General features: G+C 36.3%; 3 protein-coding genes across 10 annotated transcripts; 2 read left to right on the forward strand and 1 right to left on the reverse strand.

The window, feature by feature from the left end:
- Positions 1 to 3,514, forward strand: LOC100745564 (zinc finger and BTB domain-containing protein 11-like). The gene is made up of 2 exons (XM_003485383.4): positions 1 to 1,621; positions 1,782 to 3,514. The coding sequence occupies exons 1-2, from the start codon at positions 92 to 94 to the stop codon at positions 3,330 to 3,332; spliced, it is 3,081 nt and encodes a 1,026-aa protein (XP_003485431.1). The 5' UTR covers positions 1 to 91; the 3' UTR covers positions 3,333 to 3,514.
- On the reverse strand, positions 3,513 to 9,811 carry LOC100745686 (protein rolling stone). Of its 3 annotated transcripts, none has more exons than XM_003485384.4 (2): positions 9,643 to 9,811; positions 3,513 to 5,274 (listed from the first exon to the last, which is right to left on the reverse strand). In XM_003485384.4, the coding sequence occupies exons 1-2, from the start codon at positions 9,752 to 9,754 to the stop codon at positions 4,415 to 4,417; spliced, it is 972 nt and encodes a 323-aa protein (XP_003485432.1). In that variant the 5' UTR covers positions 9,755 to 9,811; the 3' UTR covers positions 3,513 to 4,414. The 3 variants fall into 3 exon arrangements, with proteins under 3 accessions (XP_003485432.1, XP_012248664.1, XP_012248659.1); XM_012393241.3 differs by lacking the exon at positions 9,643 to 9,811 and adding an exon at positions 8,092 to 8,297; XM_012393236.3 differs by lacking the exon at positions 9,643 to 9,811 and adding an exon at positions 5,788 to 6,032.
- On the forward strand, positions 9,786 to 23,410 carry LOC100745808 (voltage-dependent calcium channel subunit alpha-2/delta-3). Of its 6 annotated transcripts, none has more exons than XM_012393209.2 (15): positions 9,786 to 9,922; positions 11,327 to 11,517; positions 12,218 to 12,718; positions 13,152 to 13,233; positions 15,283 to 15,545; positions 16,193 to 16,602; positions 17,171 to 17,490; positions 18,498 to 18,758; positions 19,041 to 19,169; positions 19,742 to 20,103; positions 20,386 to 20,590; positions 21,055 to 21,625; positions 21,712 to 22,070; positions 22,602 to 22,898; positions 22,995 to 23,379. In XM_012393209.2, the coding sequence occupies exons 3-15, from the start codon at positions 12,633 to 12,635 to the stop codon at positions 23,286 to 23,288; spliced, it is 3,639 nt and encodes a 1,212-aa protein (XP_012248632.1). In that variant the 5' UTR covers positions 9,786 to 9,922; positions 11,327 to 11,517; positions 12,218 to 12,632; the 3' UTR covers positions 23,289 to 23,379. The 6 variants fall into 6 exon arrangements, with proteins under 6 accessions (XP_012248632.1, XP_033180524.1, XP_033180526.1 ...); XM_033324629.1 differs by lacking the exon at positions 9,786 to 9,922 and adding an exon at positions 10,922 to 11,240 and having other exon boundaries at positions 22,995 to 23,410; XM_033324633.1 differs by lacking the exon at positions 19,041 to 19,169.
- The last annotated feature ends 873 nt before the right edge of the window (positions 23,411 to 24,283 follow it).

The following is a 24,283-nucleotide window of genomic DNA, read 5'->3' on the forward strand; positions in this document are numbered from 1 at the left end:
GAATAAGCCGTCTATGAGCTACAATATTCCCTTCGATGGCGGCGTTGTTGCTGTGTGTGGACCCCTGTAGAGCTGGCTACGGGGCAGTCAAATGTCTCGTAAAGGAACTCCCTCCGCTTGCAAGTCAAAACAAATCCCGCGAATCTTTCGTAATCGACGAGGTTTGTGTTCGGTTCGCAGTTGGCCGCAAGGAGAGGTCGGGATTGTGGGTAGTTCGATAGGTTACAATCAATTAATCCTCCTGCCTGGTTCGCCGGATGGGGACAAAAGGGAGGAAACAAATAAAAAAGAAAAACAGAAAGCTAAGAACAACGACGACACTGTACAGTATCACGACAGAGTGTGGATCGAGGGTAACCAAGTGACAAACAATAGTGTTATAGACGAATCGAATGTTGACGTTGGGATCGGTAAAACCGCCGATGTCGAGACTGTAGCCGACATTGAGAAATGGTTAAAAACGCGGTCGGAATCCGTGTCGAGCATGGATCTCGACGCGATCAAGTCCGGGGTCGAGGAGGGCGTCGACCGGTACCTGGGCGAAGAACTGCAGCACGCTTTTCTGGGAAAGGACCCTGACGGATTGTCGATCGACATCGATCTCTCCGATAAGAAACTCAATTTAGGTTATGATCCATTGCTTCAGGAGCTTCAAAATGAGAAGCTGCTCGACGAAAAGGATAGCTTTATATTACCAGAATTTCAGCTGGATCATTTGGATCCACTGGCGTTGTCTCCGGATGACATGATGGTCGCCGGTGAAATTTTACCGTCGACCAGTGCTCAACCTACTTTAAGTGTCCCTAATAGGGACGTCGAAGGAATGTGTACAGAGACTGAACAATCTTCCCTGATGAAGAAAGCTATGATACCAGATAATCAGGAATTGCAGAACAAGTCTACGCAAGTTGTGGTAGATGATTTGCGTTGCATAAATAGCACGAGCAAAGAAATCGAGCTGCAAAAGGACAATGACTTGTGCAATAATCCTACGAATCTCTATGTGCAGGATCTCAATTCCGAAAATACTATACAAGAGTTGCAAGGTACAAAGCTAGATGAAGGTGATTCTGAAAATACTATAATTGAACAATTGAAAACGAAAGCTAAGGTAAAATTAGAACCACGTATTATTAAGAAACGTAAGAAAATACCAGAAATGATAGAAAAGAGTTATGATAATGAGATTAGAATATCTGGAGAAGATATTGTGGATACTGAAGATGGTGTGATGGCTGTTGTAGCTATATCAACGGATAAAATTTCAAATATGACTCAAATTGTGATAAATACCGGTACAGAGGAACAGATATATCAAGGAAAAACTTCTGAACTTATAGAAGCTACAGGAAATTTTCCAAAATTACCAAAAATAGAAACTTCAACTGTATGGAATGGAACAGTGGAACATAGTACAGAAAATCCCAGTAATCAACACGAAATGGTAATATCTAATGCTTTAGAAGAATTGGGTATTTCAGATGATAACCTACAACCAATATCTGTTAATGAGCATGGCAAAATATGGCTTTGTCCACGTGACGATTGCAATAGACAATTTAGTAAACTTTATGCTCTAAAAGGTCATTTACTAGCGCACTATGGTGTGAGACCTTTCAAGGTATGTATTATTATGTCATATATAATTATCATAATATATATTATATATATAATAGAATTATATATTATTTATAATTATATACATTCTTTGTTTCTGAATTTCCTTTGACCTTTTCAATTAGAATTGTATTTTATTTATTCACTTATATCTTTATTTTCAGTGTGATTTCGAAGGATGTGCCTGGGCATTTTATTCAGAGTTTAAACTCAAAAGACATAAAGAAACTCATTTGAAACGTAAAGACTATGTTTGTGAGGTAGAAGGTTGTAATCGCCGATTTACTACGATTTATAATTTATGGAGTCACGCGAAATTGCATACTCGCCCAAATAGAATAGTATGCCAAGTGCCAGACTGCCAAGAAAAGTTTCAGACAAAGAGAGCACTGGAACTGCATATGAAGAGTCATGATCAAAGTCATGCTCCATATGTTTGTAAACACGAAGGATGTGGCAAAAGATATTATAGTAGTAATGCTTTGACGTCGCATCAAAGATGCCATAGTTATAAGGAAGTAGATGTAAAATGCTCGTGGCCAGGTTGTGGTAAAGTATTTGATAAGCCTTGTAGGCTGAAAGCACACATACGTTCGCATACTGGCTGCAAGCCTTACCTTTGTACGTTTCAAGGTTGCCAGTGGGCATTTTCTTCCTCTAGCAAATTAAAGAGACATCAAAAGAAACACACCAATGAACGAAAATTCGTGTGCGACATACCTTCCTGTGGAAAAGCATTTATGAGATCAGAGCATCTCAAGGAACATAGATTAACTCATAAAGAAGGAAGGTACTTTCAATGTTTTATATGTAATGCAAAATTTTCTGCAAAAAGTAGTTTGTACGTTCATATAAAGAAGCATCAAGTTAAGGAAGAGGTAAAGATGAACTCACACAATAACGTCAATAGTCGAAGCAAGAAGGTACCATCCATAATAAAATCGAAAAGAAAGTCGATAGATCTGAATGTAAACGTAGCATGCCTAAATACATCTACAATAACAGAAAAATCTGAACGCAATGATACAGTAACTCAAAATAACAATGAAAGTCAAACTAAGGACGATACAGTGCCTCCACGAGATCAATCTAAGACTTTATACCATTGCCCAGTTGAAACTTGTACACGTTCATATACTACGAAAGCTACGCTAAGAGCACACATGTTAAAAGTACACGGTACTCCTGTTGATGAGTGTGGTAAAACAGCTAATAAAATACCTGGGGATTCTGTTTGTAACATGGATTACATTTTATATACTGGTCCTTCAATATCAGAGTCTACAGAGCAAATGATAATGGTAGCACCTTGCGATGCGGTTATTCTCAGTACTTCTTCGGAAACGGATCGCTCTCTTCCTGAACCAGAACCGCCGCCTCTTAATAATGTACTGAAAACATCGGAACCTTCTTCAAACGCTGCTACACATAAACCATTATCTAATCAACACGTGAGAAAGGATCAGGGCTCCGCACGGACTGATCTGACATTTTCCGATGTGTGGAAATTAAAGGCGAATGGTGCTGTGTTGGATTCAGTTGCCGGAGCATCCGATGTTGTGTTAGGTACAAGTGAATTAGAAGAGGGTCTTTTGCTCACAGAGGAATTGCCTTCAATGTATTATCAAGACGATGTAGTAGGAACAGAGTATCAGGTACTGTTACTGGATTCGGTACCATCTGAAAATACTATAAATCTACGAGGACTCGAATAATACATGTAATGTACTTCGGAAATGGGTGAAAAAACTGATCATTGTTATTTTCTAATATAGGATAAGTTTTAATATGGTCTGTGATCAAAGGCTAGTATGAGCCCCATTCATTTATACTACAGTCCATAATTGCTTCAAATCGTTATTTTATTAATAAATTATTGCTATTTTTCCAAAAAGTTTATTCATTGTTCTTCTATTGTATATAAAATTCCTAAAACCTTGTGTATATAAAAGCCAATGTATAATAAGATTTGTTTACTAGTGTTAAGGAACTGAATACACATTTTGTAAAATGTGAGTAGTTTACATGTTGTACACTTCATACATTGAGGATTTTTACTAATTGTATAACAATTCAATAATTTCAGCATTTAATAAACCAAGATATACCGAAATATCAATAAAAGCAGAAAATTGGAATGTTTTTATACAATTGGTATACAATACAATAATTAAAAAATAATTGGACAAAATATAAGCTGCACGAAATTAGATATGTACTTTAATTCCTATAAACGCATTAAGTGCATGTATTAAAAATATCCTTAATGCATTATTTTTATTTTATTAAATATACATAATATATTTTCATAGTGCTAAAACTAGTAGTTTAACTAACAAAATTATTGGCCGCAGTATATTTGACTTTATTTCCTAAATTGATTTTCTATTAATTTCAAATTTTGCTTTTGTAACAGCTTTAATCTTTGTAATATATGATATTTATTAAAGAAATAATTTGAAAAATACTGTTTAGTAACGTTGCGATTATAGACATGATAATCGTGCACGTACACATGCGTATGTTTTTATGTATCACAATTCTGTTAATCAATTTATTGTCAATGTGATATAAACTTCATTGAATGAGGATGAAAGAAAGTTCTCTCTTCCTCCACATAGGCGCTAGTCGTAATTATTGATAGCTAAAAATAGAAAATTAACTTGTCTAAAGGTAGGTATATCAATGCTTTAAACTATAGTTTTGAATGGTACAGAGTTTCTAAAGATATTAAGACGAAATACAAATACATAATACTTCATTTTAGTGAAAAAATGTTGCCTATTATCGCTAATTTTCAGACAATGTCGGCATGTTTCTCTACACTAGACATGTGTGTTTCCGCATACGGTCTTCCTAATTTCTTATCGATCTTCAGATACAATCGATCCTTCACTTTCTCTAGGAAACACATTAAGGAATGCAATATGGTTATAAATATACCTTCGCCTACGCATATCAATGAAGCTTGAACAGGTTTTTTCCAATCGAGGATTTTATAAATATAATGATAACCATTCTTGTCTACTCCTCCAGCAAAATAATATATTAGTGAAAACATGGTGTATAAAAACACTATGATTAAACACCACCAGAAGTTCCTTAACCTAAACGGAATGCTTGTAATACAAAAATCAATTATCATTAAAATACTGTTACATATGTGTAGCATAATGTTTAAAGGGTCCAAATAGTGAATCCTGGGATCGAATATGCTGCACCAATAGGTAATCGTAACTCCAAACGCGATACTAGTAGTTACGACATAAAGGAACCAATAAACTCTGTCTATCAATCCCAGCATCAACGCGGAAGGATCAAAGTCTGATACTTTTTGCAGTTTCCATCTTCTCAATACGAGAAAACCGCCAAGCAAAGCTTGACTGACACCCAATATTAAATCCCAGTTTGTCAAATAAATTGGCCACTTATCATATACTACCATAGGTTTGTAGCTACCGAATTCGAAAATCGAACACACGACTATACAAGCCCAGACCATAAAGATTAACCAACGATAAAGTAGGTACCAGGTGGCTACATGTTTCTGACATTTTGGTTCGGACAAGAGTCGTGAATGTAGTGACTGATCCTTTTTGTAGAACCACTTCCTTGCTGCTTCTTGGCACCAGAGTTTATTTACCATTGTTCGACGACCTGCAAATAAATAATATATATCACTAATAACGTAAGATATTCATAAAAAATGGTTACGTACAATGAAAGTAAAAAAATATGGTGTATATTCGCTATGCAACTTTAAAGTCTAGAACGAATGTTACTATGCAAGATAGATATTAGAAATTACGAAACATTAAAATCGAACTGCCACAATAATTTCTGCTGTTTGTGCATGATTGTTATATTACAGTAATTAGAATCCTGTTATTTGGATTTGAAATTACAAATAATTATCGGGTTATAGTACACATGCGTGTTTGTTCATTTCCGGCAAATTTCCCGCTCAAAACTTTTGAGCGGTTCAAAATGAACAATGACAATACAAGTGATTGATATACGAATTTTCATAAAGTGATAACGTTTTTGTATAAAGGAGGATGATCGTAATGTTGTGGAAATTCAATAGCAGGTGTTGTGTTGTGACAGAAATATATAAGGCAACTGCATAGTGTTGGTTTCGAAAATCGATGATATTAAAAAATAACTTACATGATGAACATTGTAGAAGTGAAAAAAGAAATCGTTTTGGGACTACCAAACTGCTGAGTAGTGTTAATACCATCTTTTATGCGAAAGCTTTTGTTAAAAGCCTGGTAAGTGAAATAATACCGTTCTCGTAAAACTGGTAAGTAACATAACCTCTACGTGTGATTAGAGAATTACCGTGGACGCAGCCATGTTGGTTCTATTCGAACAATTTTATCTTCACCGCCAAAAATAGCGTTTATTCAAATATTATTAAATAATATTATTTTTTAACTTAAATAAAATATGTCAATTGGTCTAGCAGTAACTAAATGCAAGATTAAATAAAATTACAATGTCATAACAAATATCAATCATTCTCCTGTTTAGGACGCAGGTGATCTGACAGATGCACGTAAAATCTAATTCTAAAATATTCTAATTCTAATTCAATTCTTTTTAAATTCATAATTGTTCATTCTTTATATTTAAATTAGTAATTATATAGTTTATATGTCCCGTAAACATACCTATGTATTATATTTTGTATTAATTTTATCATAATTAAAAACAATTTCATACATTTATACAGTCTTTTCGTAAAAATTAGTACTGCAGCATAGATTATAAGTTACTGCATTTGCCAGATACACCGCGACCGCTGAAGGAATTTCTACGACAGCGAACTCCACAAGGTTAAGTGCAAACAAATATTATAATTTACAAGTTTGTGTTAAACAAAGTCGAATATTTGATAAGAATGTATATTCTTGCACAGGTAGTGAATCTGATTAGATAAATATTCCAATGTTTAAGTTTTGCGTTTCGTATAAATTTATATTTCGACAAACATTAAAAAAAATCATATATATCAGTTTCTCAGGAAGTAAACACATGTGTGTATATATATATACATACACATTTCTTCATATACTGTCAACATTTTAAACTAGAGAAATACAAAACAAGACTACATAGATCAAGTGATATCTTAAACATTATATAATTTTTAATAATTGATGAAATAGTTAAATGCACTAGAGGTATAAATACATAGTATCGTTTATAGGTTATAACAGCTTGAGCGATAGAAATAAAAGAAAAAAGTACGCCATGCCGCTCATTCGAAGGATTGAAGCGATTGAGGTGAGACAGCCGTGTAAAATCTTTAATGGCATTGTCCAGACACCGGCGCAGATGGGAGCTGTTTTGAAGTAATTAACCCTGTTAACCCAAGGCTCTGAGGTTCGCACGGACAGCGCTTTAAGCTCACGCACCGCGCATATGCACGTATATATATATATAGATACGTAAGTCGTGACAGCACGGTCAATCGGCCAATACCAATTCTCTCTTAATTTATTACAATCTTCTATTATTATCACTATAGTCACACAACTACAAGTAAAAATTTTTCCTCAAGGATCAACATCCTTAGGAATTCACACTACTTGCGAAAGAATTACATGTACAATCCAAGATTAATGAATGGAAAACCCGATAGTGGCGTGGAAAGACGAATTTTTTAATCACGTGTTACATTGAAATTCGATTAATCGATCGATTATCTCATTCAGGCAATTGATTACGTAGCCATAGTATGGCTTTGATGATAATTGAATAAATCCGTTGATAAATTTAAATTAACACATGACACCCACATGGATCGTTTTATCGAGGACCACAACTTTTTGTAATAATCATGGAAGAGACCTATTCCAACGGTAGAAATTTAAAAATTGTTTGTTTGTAATCAAACATAAATTTTTTTAAGGCGCAAGGTATATCTGCTTGTGTATTAAATACATACAGAGCAAATAGATAAGGAGTACTATCTAAAATAACTTGTTACCTATTGACGAAAAACGTTGTAAATGAATTATGTTGTATATCATGGCTTATAAAATGGATGCAATTTTATTTTCTAGTATCTTATATTTTCTGAAAAGACCATGTATCAAGATTACTACGAATTTTTTAAATGTCACGTTATATTTTTTATAACATCAATTGATCCTACTGGATATTCTTTATAAAAAAGCATTAATCTATTTATAGCGCAAAATTATTGGTTTAGCAAATAGATGTTTTTTACAGATAATGACCAGCTGGGTTGACTAATGTTCTAAAAAATATACGGTGCCATTTAAAAATATAATAGATAAAAAAATGAGATATAAAAAAATGAAATTGCATCTATCCGATGAGTCTCTGAAAATGCAACATAATTCATTTAAAATGATATTCGATAAGACTAATAATTAACTGGTTATTTTATATCGTATGTACTTCTTATTGACTCATTTTGTATGTAGTACTAGTACTTACAAATTGTATAAGTAACACATTGAACGAACTCCTGACTATTGAGTTAAGAACAAGACTGAAGCTCCTTTAATTCAAGCGAAGTCAAGTTCGATTTCTTGATATTGACATTTGACAAAATATTTCGTTATCACTGCGGCACTTTATGAAACCGATCTTATCAATATTGGTAACGATCTATGGTATATATACATATATGTGATATATATCACATTTTCAGATTAAACATTTAAAATTCAAAATTTTCAAAGGGATCAAACTCTAAAAAAACAAATAACATATTTCGAGTAACAATAATTTTCTTTATATAGTGAAGCAAAGAGGAATTCTGTTTTAAAATGAAAGAAAAAGGAAGAATATAAACAGATCACGAACCGAGTTGTTGACCAGGCACACGAAGAGGGAGGTAGACTTTAGCTGTTGAGGGCTATGAACAACGTATTCTTCGATCAAGTCGATCCTCGACCACCATGAACACACGATCTGCCTGCACGATAGAACGCCTGACCCGTCACTGACCAGTCTCCTGTCCAGTCTGGTCAAAACCCTATAGCCATGAGTGAAATCAATCCAATCCGTACATTACCCTTTCCCTTCCTCCACCCTTTGTTAACTATGTATTTAAACCGCCCCTGGACGACCAGCTTCACTGCACACATTCACAGAACGTACGGTCTTTCGTTCAACTATCACGGTTGATAGCTTTTATTTCGAGGACATCCGTGGAATCGAATCCTTTTCACTTCATTATTTTGGCCAAATATATATAGCTCATTTATAATTTCAAGTTAAATAATTAAAACTTTATATTCGAATCATCAATGACATTCGTCAAAAGGTTTGGAACGTAATAACTATATATGCTTACCAGATATTGAAGCACATGTTATCTTTCATATACTCTTGCAAGTATGTATTATTTGTAAAACACTCATTTATAACACTTTACTCAAAAAATTAAGGAAGAAGGAAGAAGCGTCTTTCAGAGCATGCTGAAGAACATGTGAATTAGTATACAAGCCATAAACCCATTTAAAGATCGGGTTCTGTTTCGGTAACTTACAAAAACAAAAGGAATGTTGATCTTGAGTAGCCTGACGTCACACGAAAAGTTAGTAGATTTTATAGCTTTGGAATAACTGTACGCTGAGAAAAAGAACACAACTTGTCTCTGTGCTTGTCATCTCTATCCTTCAATTACAAAATATTACATTTTTCAGATACTGATCCTTCACTCTAAACAATCTGATCCACATATACCTAATCTTCCTGTCATTATAATATCAGAAGAAGAATTACATTCACACGCATCACCGAACAACTATAAACCTGCACAAGATCTTTGACTCATTTAATCCTCCAACTTTTCTTCTGTGAATGATCGAGAAACACGCATAGACAACACGTGTGAAAAATCTATAGCCGGTTGGAAAATCCATTACGTAGTAATGAAGATAACGCGAAGTCCTTACTATCGAATGAACGACGCGACGTAAACGTAAGAAGGAAAAAGAAACCGGAAACAAAGGAAAGAACGAGGATAAACGTTCGCACCGCATAGCGTTGCGGGTGCCGGGATCCGCAGATGTTCCTTGATCCTCCCGTCGATGCAGGAAATCTTCTCCGGCACGCCATGGTCCTCTATTTCCTCGCACTCGGGAGGCATTTGAGTCCGGCCTCCTGTTCGACGTACGCCTGGCCCGTGACTGCCCGGCAACCGGCTCCGCGTGCTTCAAATCAATATCAATCGCTATGCACCAGCTGTTCCCCCCGTGGTATACGGCACTGTGTTCCTTGCGACCACCTTTTCGACACGTTCTGATAATAATTGCCGGTGAGTTTCCTCCTTTTTATGAACGACTTACTATGTATTTACAGTACCTTCGCCTAGTGCTCCCCGGATCCTTTCTCATAAAAACACATTGATGTTGACGGAATGGAATTTTTTTTAGTAATGAATTTTTTAGAATAACTATTTTAGTATTTCCTAATTAAACATTTAAGCGAAGTTTGCTAAAAAAGACTAAAAAATATGTACTTAAAAATATCACAACAGTAAATCCATTTTCATATCTAAAATATATTTTATGTGCATATTAATGTGATATATGAATATTTAAATATGATATTAAGTAAAAATGAATATCTATTTATGAATATATGATATATGAGTGAGATATATTGAAATCGATAAAAAGATAGAAGATCGAATGAAAAAATAAAAAATTCATCAAAGATTTAAATAGTAAGAATCAATGGATAATCAGTTCGTAGAAAAATGAACTGTGCAAGCTTTCCGGCAAATATCGATCGATTCAACAAATAGTTAATACGCTAATTGCTCGTTAGCCAGCTTATGTTGCTTTTAAATACTCATATTTATTGAAAATGGCATTGTATTATGTAAGGGTTACCGAAGTGTCAATCAGCTCTATTGCGAAACCCTATGTGAAAATCAGTTAATAAAAGATGATAACTTTATTAACGCTAAAGAAGAAGATATTACTTTAATTGTACAATAATCATCTAAAAACACGCCACGCTTTGGAACTTTATTAATTTTGTTCGAGCACATGGTCTTCTATACGTCTATAAGTACTTACATGGTTGCTCTGAACCGAACGCCATTGACTCATAATGTCACGCGTTGCCTCATTCATTATAAGGAAGATTTCTCTAATTCTTTGAATGGGTTACGTCTTCCTTGTTAGTAGATATGCTTTCTCACTGTTTACAAGAATTATGAAAGTATAATGTTTTATTGCGTTCACTATAAAGATAGCTTTCTATGCTTAAAACTTTTCAACACAGGTAAATATATTAGTTTATCTACCCTGCAAGAAAAAAGGGCAGCGTGGTCAAGGTTTTACGCAAACGCAATCGTGTGGTTCGCATCGTCGTTTTGGATGTTTACGAGGGATACCGAATTAGGGCTGCGGTGGGTTCCCCGAGGTCGAATCGGTTTGTTGATTTCAACGTAGATCGTGAACCGAACAGTATGCAGTATTTCGAAGAATTGATCGATGATACGGCTCACTTTACAAATCGCTCTGTACAAACTTTATATACACAAGTCATCTATCTTATCATTTCATTATACGTATACCTCGGAGACTTTAAATAAAAAGAATTTGGAACTGAGGATATTCGAGGTAAAGAGTTAATATAAAAGAATGTAAAGTGGTAAAGTAAACGAGCGAGTGAAAGTTTTCCTAAAGTTCTTATTTAAACCGTACAGGATGGTCTACTAGGAAAAGAAGGTTGACCAAGCTGTGAGGTGATTGGTCGGCTGGAATCACCAGACTTTCGAGCACATACACAATATTCTACCGCACAACCACCGTTCAGTGGTTGCGTGTGATAAGGTATTGAATAGTCTCAGCAAGCAGCAACGATGCAGCAATTTTGCTGATTGCAAACACGTACGCGGTAGGTAGTCTTTTGAAACTTGTTAAGCGTATGACGTGGTCTTGATTCTACCTTAAATGATTGCACGCCACCGACCGGGCGTTCATTAGTGGATCGGCTACTAGATGATGATGGAGCAGTCAAGTGTGCGTGTTTTCGGCGTTATGCAACTATGCAATAGTGCGTTAAAGCATGGTCAAATTCCGGTAGATGCTTCGACGCTCCACGTCTCTTATTTATGCTGTTATATGTGAATTTCACTCTTCCCAGTTAAAAAATCTGATGAATTTGAGAAAATGAAAACGACACTCGGAATCTCTACAAGAATGTAACTCCTATACGCCTATGCATTTTTTTTATGGTTACAGAGATCTCCGGTTACCCGTGTATGCGTACGTAAGCGGTTTACGCGTATCATTAGTTACCGGTAGTAAGACGTTTTATTCGATTAATACCGTGTTTGAGGATTCGTAGGCGCTTCTTCAAACATAAATACTTTCTTTTAATTGTATTAGTAGAATCTAATATGCTTGTAATTTATTTAAAAGTAAAATTAATTTACCGTTTACTTTATAGCTTTATTATATTCAGTATTACACTATATATACGAGTATACAGAATGTTCCAATAAAACGTAAGTTGTCTGAAACATTGAATGGAACACCCTGTATATAAAATCCTAAATAAATAAAAGCAATTGATAAAATTATCAAATTTTCAGGATTTAATGGGTTGTGCTATTTCGAACACATGACCGATAAAAAGGATTTCCTATGGCTGATTAATACTCACACACGTGTAGAACAAGTATTTGGAAGCGTAGTCATGATCCTAACCGAGAGCTACAATTTTATAAATATACGGGACCACGCGAAGGAAACAACGTGGTGGAAGACCGAGTTTTGTGATTCGTTGGTTTACGAGACGACGCACCGTTCATGTACCAAAAATAAGCGAGACATCTTGCCTTTGCCGGTCTCTCGAGATTCAGAAGACTTGAAGATACTAAGATAGAGGCAAACGTGCAGCCGCTGATTCAGATTCACAAGGTATAGAAAACAAAACGGAATGATGGGTTTGCGATACCTCTTCTGCGGTTAAATCGTGGTGTAACGTGAATCTCCATCTCTCGAACAATGCGACAGAGATTCAATATCCGTTGGATCATTCTCACCATTTGCTTCCTACTATGCACCGGCTGCTTGGCTAAAGACGGGTACATGTAAGTAATGTTAATATTTATTATTCTTTCTAGATCAGGAGCGGCATTATTTTGAACAAAAAATATACATATAAATAGTAAAATGATTAATGGATCACGTTAATTGTTTCTGATTTTTTTGCAATGGTATACCGTATATCGTATATCGAAACTGACAGGGATTAGACATTGATTTTACCTGTATTATTTTTTAGTTTGACAGATCGTCATTAATTTACGTTATTTCCATTAAATATCAAAATATAAATATAAATTTAAAATCAATATCATTTTATGGTAATTCAAGGAGAAATACTTTCGCCATTCTTTAAACCAATAATTGTTATTCTAAAATGTGTATAGATTTGATGACAATGGATGTTCTATAATCTGTTTAATTATTCATTTAATGGAACAGAAATTGAGGAGTACATTCATTATTTTATCGCTTTAGAGTCACGCGATGGGCAGAGACCTTGGGCGACGAATTATGGGAACTTGCAGAAAAGGTGGCGCGACCCGAAGAGTTATTAAGCGTAAGTTTGATCTTCATTCGTGCATGCATCTATGTCCATACATAAGTTACACGCGATCGCGTGTTTCTCTCTTTCTCTGTCTGTCCATCGGTATCGGTTGATTCGTGTAACTATTTTCGTCGCGCCCCCGTACATGATTATCGTCACTTAACAGAGGTAGAGGACTTAACGGATAGAGAAGAAGAAAATAGTAAAAGAAAAAGACCGACACAAAGCACAAGGGAAACAAAGTTATTACTAATGTAACAAAAAATCAACGCAGAAAAGAAGAAAATTGGTCACACGAGATAGACGAAAGAAAAGAAAATATTTGATGAAAAAGAAGGCTCTAGTATAATATCAGGACTGCAAAATATTCGGCTAGAATTATACTTTTTAAAGATTTTTCGGCCGAAGCCGAAATGAGCCAATCGCCTGAAATGACTTTTCACGGAAATAAGTCGTAAAAAATCTCGGTCGACTCGTTGATGTATGACGACTTCGTGGATCTTGAAGATATTTTTTCAAACATTGGTACGCTTAATCCACCGTGTGGCTTATTCTGTATGCATTTGAACCATGAGTATTGGAACAGATTTCGATTATTTAGATTTGGACCATCTAGACTGTGATCATATAGAGAGCGGTAAGCACAAAATTAGAGTATTTGGAGTATTAGTATTGGCTGTGCCACCGCTTGTATTACCGCTTACCGCTCTGTATGATCATCGCCTTGCACGAATTTCTAAATGTTGGTAAAACCGAATTTTCAAAATCATTCATCTCCATGAATGGCAACTGTCATCTTCGGATTTGGCAACCTAAATACTGCCGAAAAGTCACATACAGATAAAAAATTTTGCAGTCCGGATACTATACTTTATCTAAGAAGAGAAAGTGGAAAAATACATAAATGCATTACTCGTCTGTGATAAGTAGTAACGAAGATACAATGTATCGACCTACGATAAACTAAATCGCCAAACTCTTGCACTGGTTACTTGGCCGTTAATAACTTAGTTGGTAATTTTGGTTTATAGAGAAATAATTCGTTGATGGGACAATAAATTACCCGTTACCTATATATAGCTTAGATGGCCCTGAAAAAGTAATTGAAATTATGTTATGCAAATTGAAAGTACTTGTGATCTGCGTAGGGAAAGTGTTCTGCGCTTTGAACCGCGATCTCCGTGCATAGATGCCGCCTGCGATACGTTTTGAACAATGATTATGATTGTATCTGCTGAAGCCCATTTGTTAAACAACGTAAAATACTAATGTACGAGTTGAGGATGGGAAAACATAACTCTATAAAAGCTGCTAAAAGTTAATATGTCACTAAACAAGACGTCTTTTAAAGAAAACAAAAATTTTACATTTATGATTAATATTTTTTCATTAAGAAATTTAGACGGTCTTTGCAACAAATGTTTTGTTATGAAAACGAATATAATTTTATTTTTATTTTGTACTGAATTAAACTTCAGGCGTTATGATAATTTACGATAATGCTGTGACATTGCATTCTCGCCAGATGGTTCATGGTTGTTATTAATAATTAAACTAAGCCAGGATTTGTAATATGATAGGCTATTACTTGTATCAATTATCCAAAGTGGATCGCAGGAGCTTTTAGAATTTTAGAATAGAAAAGTACCTGGTTTACACTGTGTATCGATCATTCTTGTCCTTTTATCAAAAACGAAGCATAACCATGCTTCGTTTAAATCGATCGTTTAAATCGGTAAATCGATGCATACACTATTATTATACGTATACATACGTATACATTACCATAGCGATGTATTATAAAAATATTATTATTTAACTGTAAAGTTTCTCCCTCTTTTTTCCTAAAAACTTTGTTTCGATGCGAAGGAATGAAGGACCAGGTTCATTACGTATTGTTCAAAAGAACAATACGATGAGACACGGGCGCGTACGAGTAAAAAAAGGCCGCGGTTTCGGCGCAAGAAATTAATAGTAGCATGGCGTGACGAGAGGGAAAAAGCGGTAGAATCCAGGTCGAAGAGGAGGCAAGGTATAACCGTAGTCCCGAATGAATTGCAGAAATACAAAGCGATGAACACGCGAGTGGAAAATAAGTCCGGGGAGGAGTTGGTGAACATAATCAGCGAGAACGTCGGTAGGATGCTCCGAAGGAAGATGGACGCGGTGACCTGCATCCGGATGGCGGCTGAGGAACACGCAGAAAACTGGGAGAACGATGAGGAGGAGGGGAATTTCACTTACGTGTCCGGAAAATATAGTCCAGTGAACAAGGAGTTACCAAAGATTCCATCGAATATGGAAAAAAACATCGATGCTTACAGGTTCATAGGAAATTGCTTTTATCCAATTTAGATTTCTTCTTTCTATAACTAAAGATAGCATATATCTATCTACCTTCACTTTTCACTTATACATATACTGTATATCTGAATTCAAATTCTCATTCTCAATTATTCGATGAAATATAGTTATTTAAAAATTATTAGTCAAGCTGTAAATGACTAAAGACGAATCAGCAAGTCGATTTTTCTGTGAAAGTATATCTATATCGTTTGATGATTACTGTTTATTTGAGATGAAAAATATTGTTCATGAAACGAATATAGTTATACTACGTAGTGGTGTATATGTAATAATATATAATTCGTGCGTAATATCGAAGCATTCTGAGTAGTGGTACAGAATGGAATTAGGCTGAGAAGCTTGAAACGTCTTCGGCATCGATCGTAGGTGAATGTTCGAACCACGAATTGGGTCTAACATTCTGTCTTGGTCTGAATAGTTTGACGGTCGAAGAAATTGATAGCATTTGTTCGAAACATGAAAATCAAATGAGATGAAATTCGAACATGTTTTAAGTTACAAAATACATTCGATACATTCATGATCCTCTCATTTCTCTATAAGCAACAAAAATAATTGATTCCGTATTACAAAACATAAATGTGATTGTTAAAAATATTTACAGAAAAATGCTGCTAACGCCTGATTCACACTTTTACAATATACCAGTAAATACAAGCTTTTCGTCAGTGCATATACCTACAAACGTGTACGACATGTCACCAGCGGTGATCGAGGATATAAAGAAAACCGAGATCCTTGACAATATCTTCCAACAAAACTACGAGTCAGATCCGGCTTTGTCTTGGCAATATTTCGGCTCTGTCACGGGAATGTTGAGACAATATCCTGCCATGCAGTGGAAGATGGATCCTACGCAGGACGGCAAAGGGGGAGAGGAAGAAGATGAAGAAAAGCCTGACATTTATGATTGCAGAGTACGTAGCTGGTTCATCGAGGCAGCGACTTGTAGCAAGGACATGGTAATACTGATGGATACCAGCGGCAGCATGACGGGCATGGGAAAGACTATTGGTGAATGAAATATTAGTATTTCAACCTTTTAATTGTAGGATGGAGTTAATTTAATTTAAATGAGAAATAATTTCCATGAGAATATTCTTTGTAATCGTAAGGTATGATAGAACTACGTTAACTTTGATTCAGTTTTAACATTTTTTAAGAAACTGTTTAGTTTCCCTTCAATTTATGACTCTACGTATTTCTACGTACTCGTATATGTACTTTATGCGTTAATAAAATTTGGAACTTATAACGGTCTGACGCGACCACGGAAAATGTGTTAGAATCAAAATTAGAACGCATTTGTGGTTGCTCCGTGTAAACTATGTAATGCATGTTTGGAATGCACCGCGAATCTGAGGTTACACGTGCAGTATTTAGTGAGGATAGAGTATATTGACGCAATCGTATCGCATAAATCTTCGCAAAGATTAAGTAATCTTCTCATTCTTGGTATAATATAATCACATAAAAACAATTATCTTAATGATGTGAAAACTAATATTAGTCTAATTTCCTTTCCTTCCTAGGTGAAATATTCAAGATACTTATCTCCATTCTTTCATAAATATTTTTTCAGCAAGGACAACAGTGAACGCAATATTGGATACTCTTTCAAATAATGATTTCGTGACTGTATTGAGCTATACAAACGTGACATACGATGTGGTGCCCTGCTTCAAAGACATGCTAATCCAGGCTACTCCAGAAAATGTGTACACTTTCAAGAATGCTATAGCAAATGTTAAAACAGAAGGACTCGCTAATCTAACAGAAGCATTCACTAGAGCTTTCAACCTACTAAGCACATACAGAGAAACACGCGGGTGTGGTGCAGACACATCGTGCAATCAGTTAATTATGCTTGTCACGGATGGTGTTCCTGGAAATCTGACAGAAGTAAACCAATATCTCCTTATAGAAAATTACGTTATTTATCTAAGCTGCTAATTATCTCCTCGTCTTTTTCTTTTAAAACTGTAGATCTTTTCTGGAGCACATTTAGTAAGAAAAAAGCGATTTTATCTGACGAGATAATTACGCCTAAACAGATGATTAAGACTTAATAATAATGTAAACAATTTTCTAGGGGATCTACATGTACATATATACATATATATATACTCCAACCATTTTTCTATACATCTATCTGAATGCTATTATTCATAACGTAGAGAAAGTCTCTCTAATTAATTGCTCTATCATAGAAATACGGAGCTCGCTTCTGTCTACAGACCATTTAACCTCCCACTTGTGCTTATTGTAATTCGCCCTGGCTGAGCTACGTTTCCACAAGAATTATACTATCGAGCGTAAGAACATGCTACGTTGTCGCGAAACCGCACTAAATTTAAGTAGGTCCGGTGAGCGCGATTTCCATTGGAGAAAAAGGTCGCGTTTTTAGCTCTATCCTCGACGAGTAGCTCTTCAGTTTTATGAGATCCCACTCGAATCGACGAGAATCATAGCGATCTCTGTCTTCCTATCTCTACCTCTCTTTCCTTTCCGCTCCTTTCATCTTTCTCCGGTCTTCTTCTCTTTCCTTCATCTTTTCTCCTTCTCACCATCATTTCCTCGTACTCCTTCCCTCTTTTCACGCTACTCTGTCGGTCTCTCACATTTTTCTCTCCTTCTTACTCAGTATCTACGTATATACCGATGCTCTTCACGCGACAGTGGTCGCATTTCCTTATCACTCTTTCAAGTGCTTAGAAAACGCATCATCAACGATAACGCCGCGGCACAATTGCACCACGATTACGCGAAACTTTATGGCTGTGAATATGCTGCTCCGAACGACCTTCTTATACTCTATTTCTTTTCACTATCTATTCGAACTAACTTTATTTTTCTTATTTTTATCAAGCAACATTCGAAAGGATATGATCTATATGAATTTTATTTAGGTATTCAGAACATGGAACTGGCGAGATAATGACACACACATTCCTGTACGAGTATTCACATATCTTTTGGGAAAAGAAGTTACCAAAGTTCGAGAAATTCAATGGATGGCTTGTCTAAATCGCGGCTACTATACGCATGTTCACACACTAGAAGAAGTTCGGGAACAAGTGCTGAAATACATTCCCGTGGTCGCACGACCCATGGTTCTTCAGGATGTGGTGCATCCTGTCGTTTGGACCCATGCTTATGCGGACATTACGGTGAGATAATCACCTTATACAGATAACTAATAATTGTATAATGTGTATAATCACGTTATAATTTTTAATCTTTGTCGTGTAAACAATTGATCTATAATTAATTCATAATCAAAATTACCCGACTATTAGATCATTTTAGGTGTTTGAAGAAAGTAAAACGTTTGACTATGTTAACAATCTGTACACATCGAAAAGCATCTATGGCTCTGTTTCCTCTTTGACCGTTTCACTTTGTACATAGTGTCCCCAATTCTGTAAATTTTCTGATTCACCTTCCGCTAGAATCCAGCACTCGCCACTTGGCTGTGGCTGGTGATGCAGCACAAGGAGCAACAATCACGGCTTCAGAAACTTCTGAAAGGAAAACGTCTGGGCGTTCGAATAAATGAGGACGATACCTACATACAGAAGGTTCAGAGCAAGCAACAATCATCCCTGTAGCTTTAAAGCTGCCTTATCGTGCTCGATGCGCTCTTTCCCTTGGCATTTAGTTGAATGTAGAAATAGTAGTACACCCAGCAGATAAATTTAGGCGAACCCTGCATATAATTATCATTAGCCAGGCACTTTTATTTTAATTTCCATTCGCGTTTAATCTTGCTCTTCTGTATCCCGAAAATTAATCCCATTGTAAAATGCGATTTTTTATTGACCTATTATTAAATCGTTTTGAATGGAAATAAAGTTTAGTATTTTCTTTGCATGCGATACTTTTCTTAGGAAATGTAAGTCGTAAAACATTAGTTAATGGCAAACAAGACTGCACAGCATCTATAAAATGTTTAATAGTTCTTTAGATTTTATAGCACAACCTCAAATGTCATTATTTTTTTTTTATATATATATAAGTGTGATTTTTTTACACTGATTGCATCATAGAATAACACGAAATAGAATTTAGTATACACGTAGAGGGGAAAACAAATTAAATCTATACCTATGAATTTACAAACTTACAAATAATTAAATTGTACATCTAACAGCTCCACAAGAGTGAGGACGTTCGACAGGATGCATCTCTATTGAACACGACAGCTTGGCAGGAGTACAGGCTCCTTACATCCGTCAGCACGCCAGTGTTCGACCGTAAAGGGAATCGCAACAATCGGACAAGAATAGCGAATTTACTAGGTGTAGCCGGCACGGATGTACCAATTGACGACATTCGAAAGCTTACATTGCCATACAAGCTGGGCGTGAATGGATATGCTTTCATCGTGTCCAACAACGGATATGTGATACTGCACCCAGATTTGAGACCCGTTTACAAAGGCACATTAAAGCGCAATTACAACAGCATAGATCTCACGGAAGTGGAGATCTTGGACGATGGTCGTGGCCCAAGGTAGTTTCCTTTATTTTTTGGATTTACATTTACAAAAATATAGTACGTCTGAAACATATATAATATGTTTGTTTGTATAGCGTAAAATTTAATAAAGATCTAAATTTTACACTCATTCTTTCCTAAAGAATAAAAAAGTAAAGTATATAATAATCTATTCTAAAAGCTTGGTCATGATAAATCTCCGAAGTATAGCTGTTCCTGAAAGAGGAAGATATTGCTTTCGTGCAACGCGGCAGACCTTAGAGGTTTAAGAAGAGTTTTTATTAAAAACGGGTACAGGAACCCCGGGCCAGAGGTGCTGGAACTACGAGCCGCGTTGGTGGACCACAAAAAAGGCAGCTTAAAAGGAGTACCCGTGAAATTGCATTACGACGACAACCGTCGTGTGTCTCTCGAAAGACGTGACTACTTCTACGCGCCTCTTCCTGGAACGCCCTTTGGCCTTGCGGTCGCTATACCCAACTATGGCACAACTTGGATCAAGGTAATCCTTTCAGGATATCGTGTGTACACACGCATTGCTAGAAGTTTACGGAATCCCGGAGTATCTCGGCTAGTTCCGGTGAACCCGATACCACAAACTCGGACTCGCGTTCTCGAGATTGTGGAGCAGCAGAAACTTTGAGACCTAGAGCAAGCTTAGATGGTAAACAGCAACCATCTGGGGAAACCTCTTAATGGTCGATCGAACGCGGAAAATTCCTTACAATTAATGTAACTTTGAGGTGAAGCTCGAAACTCATGGTTTAACAATCAATGGTTATATATTTTTCGCTGTTTTTAAAAAAGTTTAAAGATACATTCGATTTAAAAAAGATAATAGTTTATTTCGTTAAATAATAGCTTTTTCTTTTTCAACATATTACCGATTAGCCTTAATTCATCCTAAATCATCATATTGATAAAAAAAATTTCCTAAATTAAAAATTTTATCACACATTGTTCAAGGTTGGAGACGAAATCCGGAGGAACCAGAACTTGAAGGTGAATATCTCCGACTTCTTTATGGGCAACAACTGGCGAGTACACCCCGGTTGGGTATACTGTCGCTTTCACTATTTAGAGGGTCACGAATTCAACAGTCCCGAACAAGAGTTGAGACACTTCCTGGACCTGTTAAATAAGCCTGGCTGGCGTTGGTCTGAACAGTACGAAAATGAAACTGACCATGTTCCTAACTGTGGTAGACGGACTTTGTCACAGGATGATTATTATTGTAACAAGGAATTGATGCAGCTGTTAGTTTTCGATGCAAAAGCAACGAATGCCAGCTTCAATAGCGATTTTGTATTGGATGATCCCCGAGCGCGACAGTTAGCAGAAGATTATGGAATTTTTTTAAGATTCGTCGCCACTCAGAGTGGTTTAACTAGGTGGCATCATTTAGATACAAACAACTTACCCGAAGACGATGATGGCATCGTTTTTGGTGATCTTCACAGGAGAGCTGTAAACGAACCTTGGTATAAAGGTGCCATTTTCCAAAATATTTTAGATCCTAACAGCATATCTCTGTCAGGTGATTGGAAAAGATCATTTCTTAATAAAATTGCTTTTCTACTTTCTTAACGTTTAAATATCTATTTATCTTTTAAATTGTTTCAGTTCCTTGGGAAGCAGGAGTAAATGCTACAGTAACAGCTTCGATTGGAATATTCCCTAAAGACGACCGCAAAACTGCACCAGCAGCAGTAATCGGTTTTCAAATGCCAATGAAGGATCTTTATAAGAAATTTATTAATCTAACTTCCGGCCAAACAAACTCAACCTTGATAAACTGCGGCAATTTATGGATAGATTGTTACTTGCTCGATCAGAATGGCTTCATCGTGATATCAGAAGCGCACAACGATACCGGTCAGTTCATGGGGACACAGGAGGGTGCAGTGATGAATTCCATGGTCGGCCAGGGTCTCTATGATCCTGTCGATATTTACGATTATCAAGCCTGGTGTGAGGAAGTTGTAAGTACTTGAACTTATAGTGTATTCTAGTAACCAAAACAATCATACCTTTTCTTCATTTCTGCTTTTATAAATTGTCATGTAACGATTAATTTCCATATGTAACGACAAGATTTTTCCGTAGTAAGACCTGGACAAATCTTATTTCCTTTCCATTTTCACCTTTTTCTCCTACCCTACTATACCCAGCATTCACAATCGTATAACGTATAAACTTCAAGTTTTCAAGTTCCATCACCGAGCGAGAGTTTGTTAAAAGCTCCGTATTTCGAGAAGCGTGCGAGTGTAAGGTAAAGTTTCGAAAAGAAGCCCAAGAAACAAGTAAAACAAATAATCGAAAAGTTCCTGGAAACTGTACGATTCCGTTCGCTCTTTGGCGACATATTTCTAATTCGTACCAAGTTCCACCGAAGAAAAAGTTCTCTCGCCGGGCGAAAGATAGCCGTAACTTGTTGTGGAACGTTTCGCAAACAAAATGAGAAACTCGGCCGAGACAAAAACAATCTCACGGGAACAAAACCGTATCCACAGCGCATCAGCGGTGCGGCCACCTCTCTGACGGACCCGCTGATGTACATCTGGAAACTGTTGCTCTGGTTTCTGTTACGTGTGACGTGGTTCACGACCCAGTTCGTGAACTTGCCAGTCGGTTATGCCAAAGTCCATTTCGATGAAGACGCCCCGGACCCGCCGCCCCCGCCTCGCCCTTGTCTCTATCATTATCCTTGCGACCAGAAAAGGGTACTTTATATGATGAACAACACGATCGCTGGCCAGGGCATCACGAATCATTCGGATTATTGTTCAAGGCCGTTCTATGCTCGTAGGGTCAGTGTCTTTCATTCTACCCTCGAGTGGAGTATACTTCGCCCATAAATTAATTTAAAACATGAAAAAATAAAACACGAATGATATGATTCGCAGGTCCCGCATACAAATTTATTATTGGTGGTCGTCGATGCTATGTATCCAACCTGTTACAAGAGATTAGAGGTAACACCGGTGACAATTTCTCCGCTTGAATACACGAACGGCTCGGAAAGCGCGCCTTGCCATAAAATTCCACTAAACGACCTTAAAAGGAGGCGTCTTGAGGGCTGCTTCACGGAGCACCCCTTGGAGTATGAGATCGAGGACTGCGGAGGGGCATCACAACTGACTGTATCTTTGCTATTATTTTCTACCGTTGTAGCTAGAATCTTATATACATTTATATAATTGTTTAAAACAAGAAGGTTATGGATTCGTTTGACGATATTGATTGCCTTGAGTACGATGCGAATTACAGTATATAAATGATATGATAATAGTAACGTTGATATTTATTGTGTCGAACCTTATAACTTCTTGCAAAAAAATAAAATTAAAAATTGAAACACGATTAAGATGAATTAATCTTATTAAAAAAAAACGTAAGATTGATGATTACTGTAACTTCGATAGCTATTCAGATTAGAAATATTCAGCTTGATGTTTTGTAAAGCAGACTATGTTCTTTTTTTTTTTGTGGACCAAAGACATCGAAGAACGAATCGATCGTAGCGAAGAAAAGAGAACATAAAGCCTGACGAAATATCTCCCTATCCATGCAAGATACGATTTTCTGTTGGCGTCGGAATGTCTGTTGATAGGGTGAAAGGAGCTTGCCCCAGAAAATGTTTTGTTCCCTCCTCCACTCGGATATTCAGATCATAACTCCTTCGCCAGCTTAATTGTAACTTTTTATTCCATTTTCTTATATCGAATAAAATTATACTCGTTAAAAATGGCTAATCAAAATTAATCAGTTTCTTCTTCAATCTTTTCCAATCAGTTTTTTTTTTCTATGTAGAAAAATTAATTATTCAACAATGCCTGTTTTAGAAAATCTTCCATTAACGCCAACTCATTGGATTCCTCATCTCCTCTTTCCTATCGCTAAACAAGATAAAAAATTCAAGGATGACGATTTCTTAAATCTCGACGATAACCATAACAGGTATTTTCTCAAATCAAACAATAGATTCACTAATCCTTTCGTTCTTAAACCAATCAATCATTATATTTTATCAACTCCGTCATATTCCTCATATTCCAAGAAATCTACGAAAATCTGTCAAATCAACGAAGAACTCGAACGTTCTCCCTGATTCTATAAATTTGCGAAAACATCAGCCACCCACAACAACTACGAGAATCGCCGCTACGAAAATCTTTGGGAAAACAAGGGCGGC

Source organism: Bombus impatiens, unplaced genomic scaffold, assembly GCF_000188095.3.
Source record: "Bombus impatiens unplaced genomic scaffold, BIMP_2.2 scf_0054, whole genome shotgun sequence".
NCBI classification, from domain to species: Eukaryota; Metazoa; Arthropoda; class Insecta; order Hymenoptera; family Apidae; genus Bombus; species Bombus impatiens.

Excerpts from the sequence above, each read along its gene's own strand:
- LOC100745564 (XM_003485383.4), top strand. The coding sequence starts at position 92 with ATGTCTCGTAAAGGAACTCCCTCCGCTTGCAAGTCAAAACAAATCCCG. Across the intron at positions 1,622-1,781 it reads ATGGTGTGAGACCTTTCAAG|TGTGATTTCGAAGGATGTGC; the intron begins GTATGTATTATT and ends CTTTATTTTCAG.
- LOC100745686 (XM_003485384.4), bottom strand. The coding sequence starts at position 9,754 with ATGCCTCCCGAGTGCGAGGAAATAGAGGACCATGGCGTGCCGGAGAAG. Across the intron at positions 5,275-9,642 it reads GGCACCCGCAACGCTATGCG|GTCGTCGAACAATGGTAAAT; the intron begins GTGCGAACGTTT and ends ATTTATTTGCAG.
- LOC100745808 (XM_012393209.2), top strand. The coding sequence starts at position 12,633 with ATGCGACAGAGATTCAATATCCGTTGGATCATTCTCACCATTTGCTTC. Across the intron at positions 13,234-15,282 it reads GACCCGAAGAGTTATTAAGC|AAATACAAAGCGATGAACAC; the intron begins GTAAGTTTGATC and ends AATGAATTGCAG. Across the intron at positions 20,104-20,385 it reads GACGATGGTCGTGGCCCAAG|GAACCCCGGGCCAGAGGTGC; the intron begins GTAGTTTCCTTT and ends AAACGGGTACAG.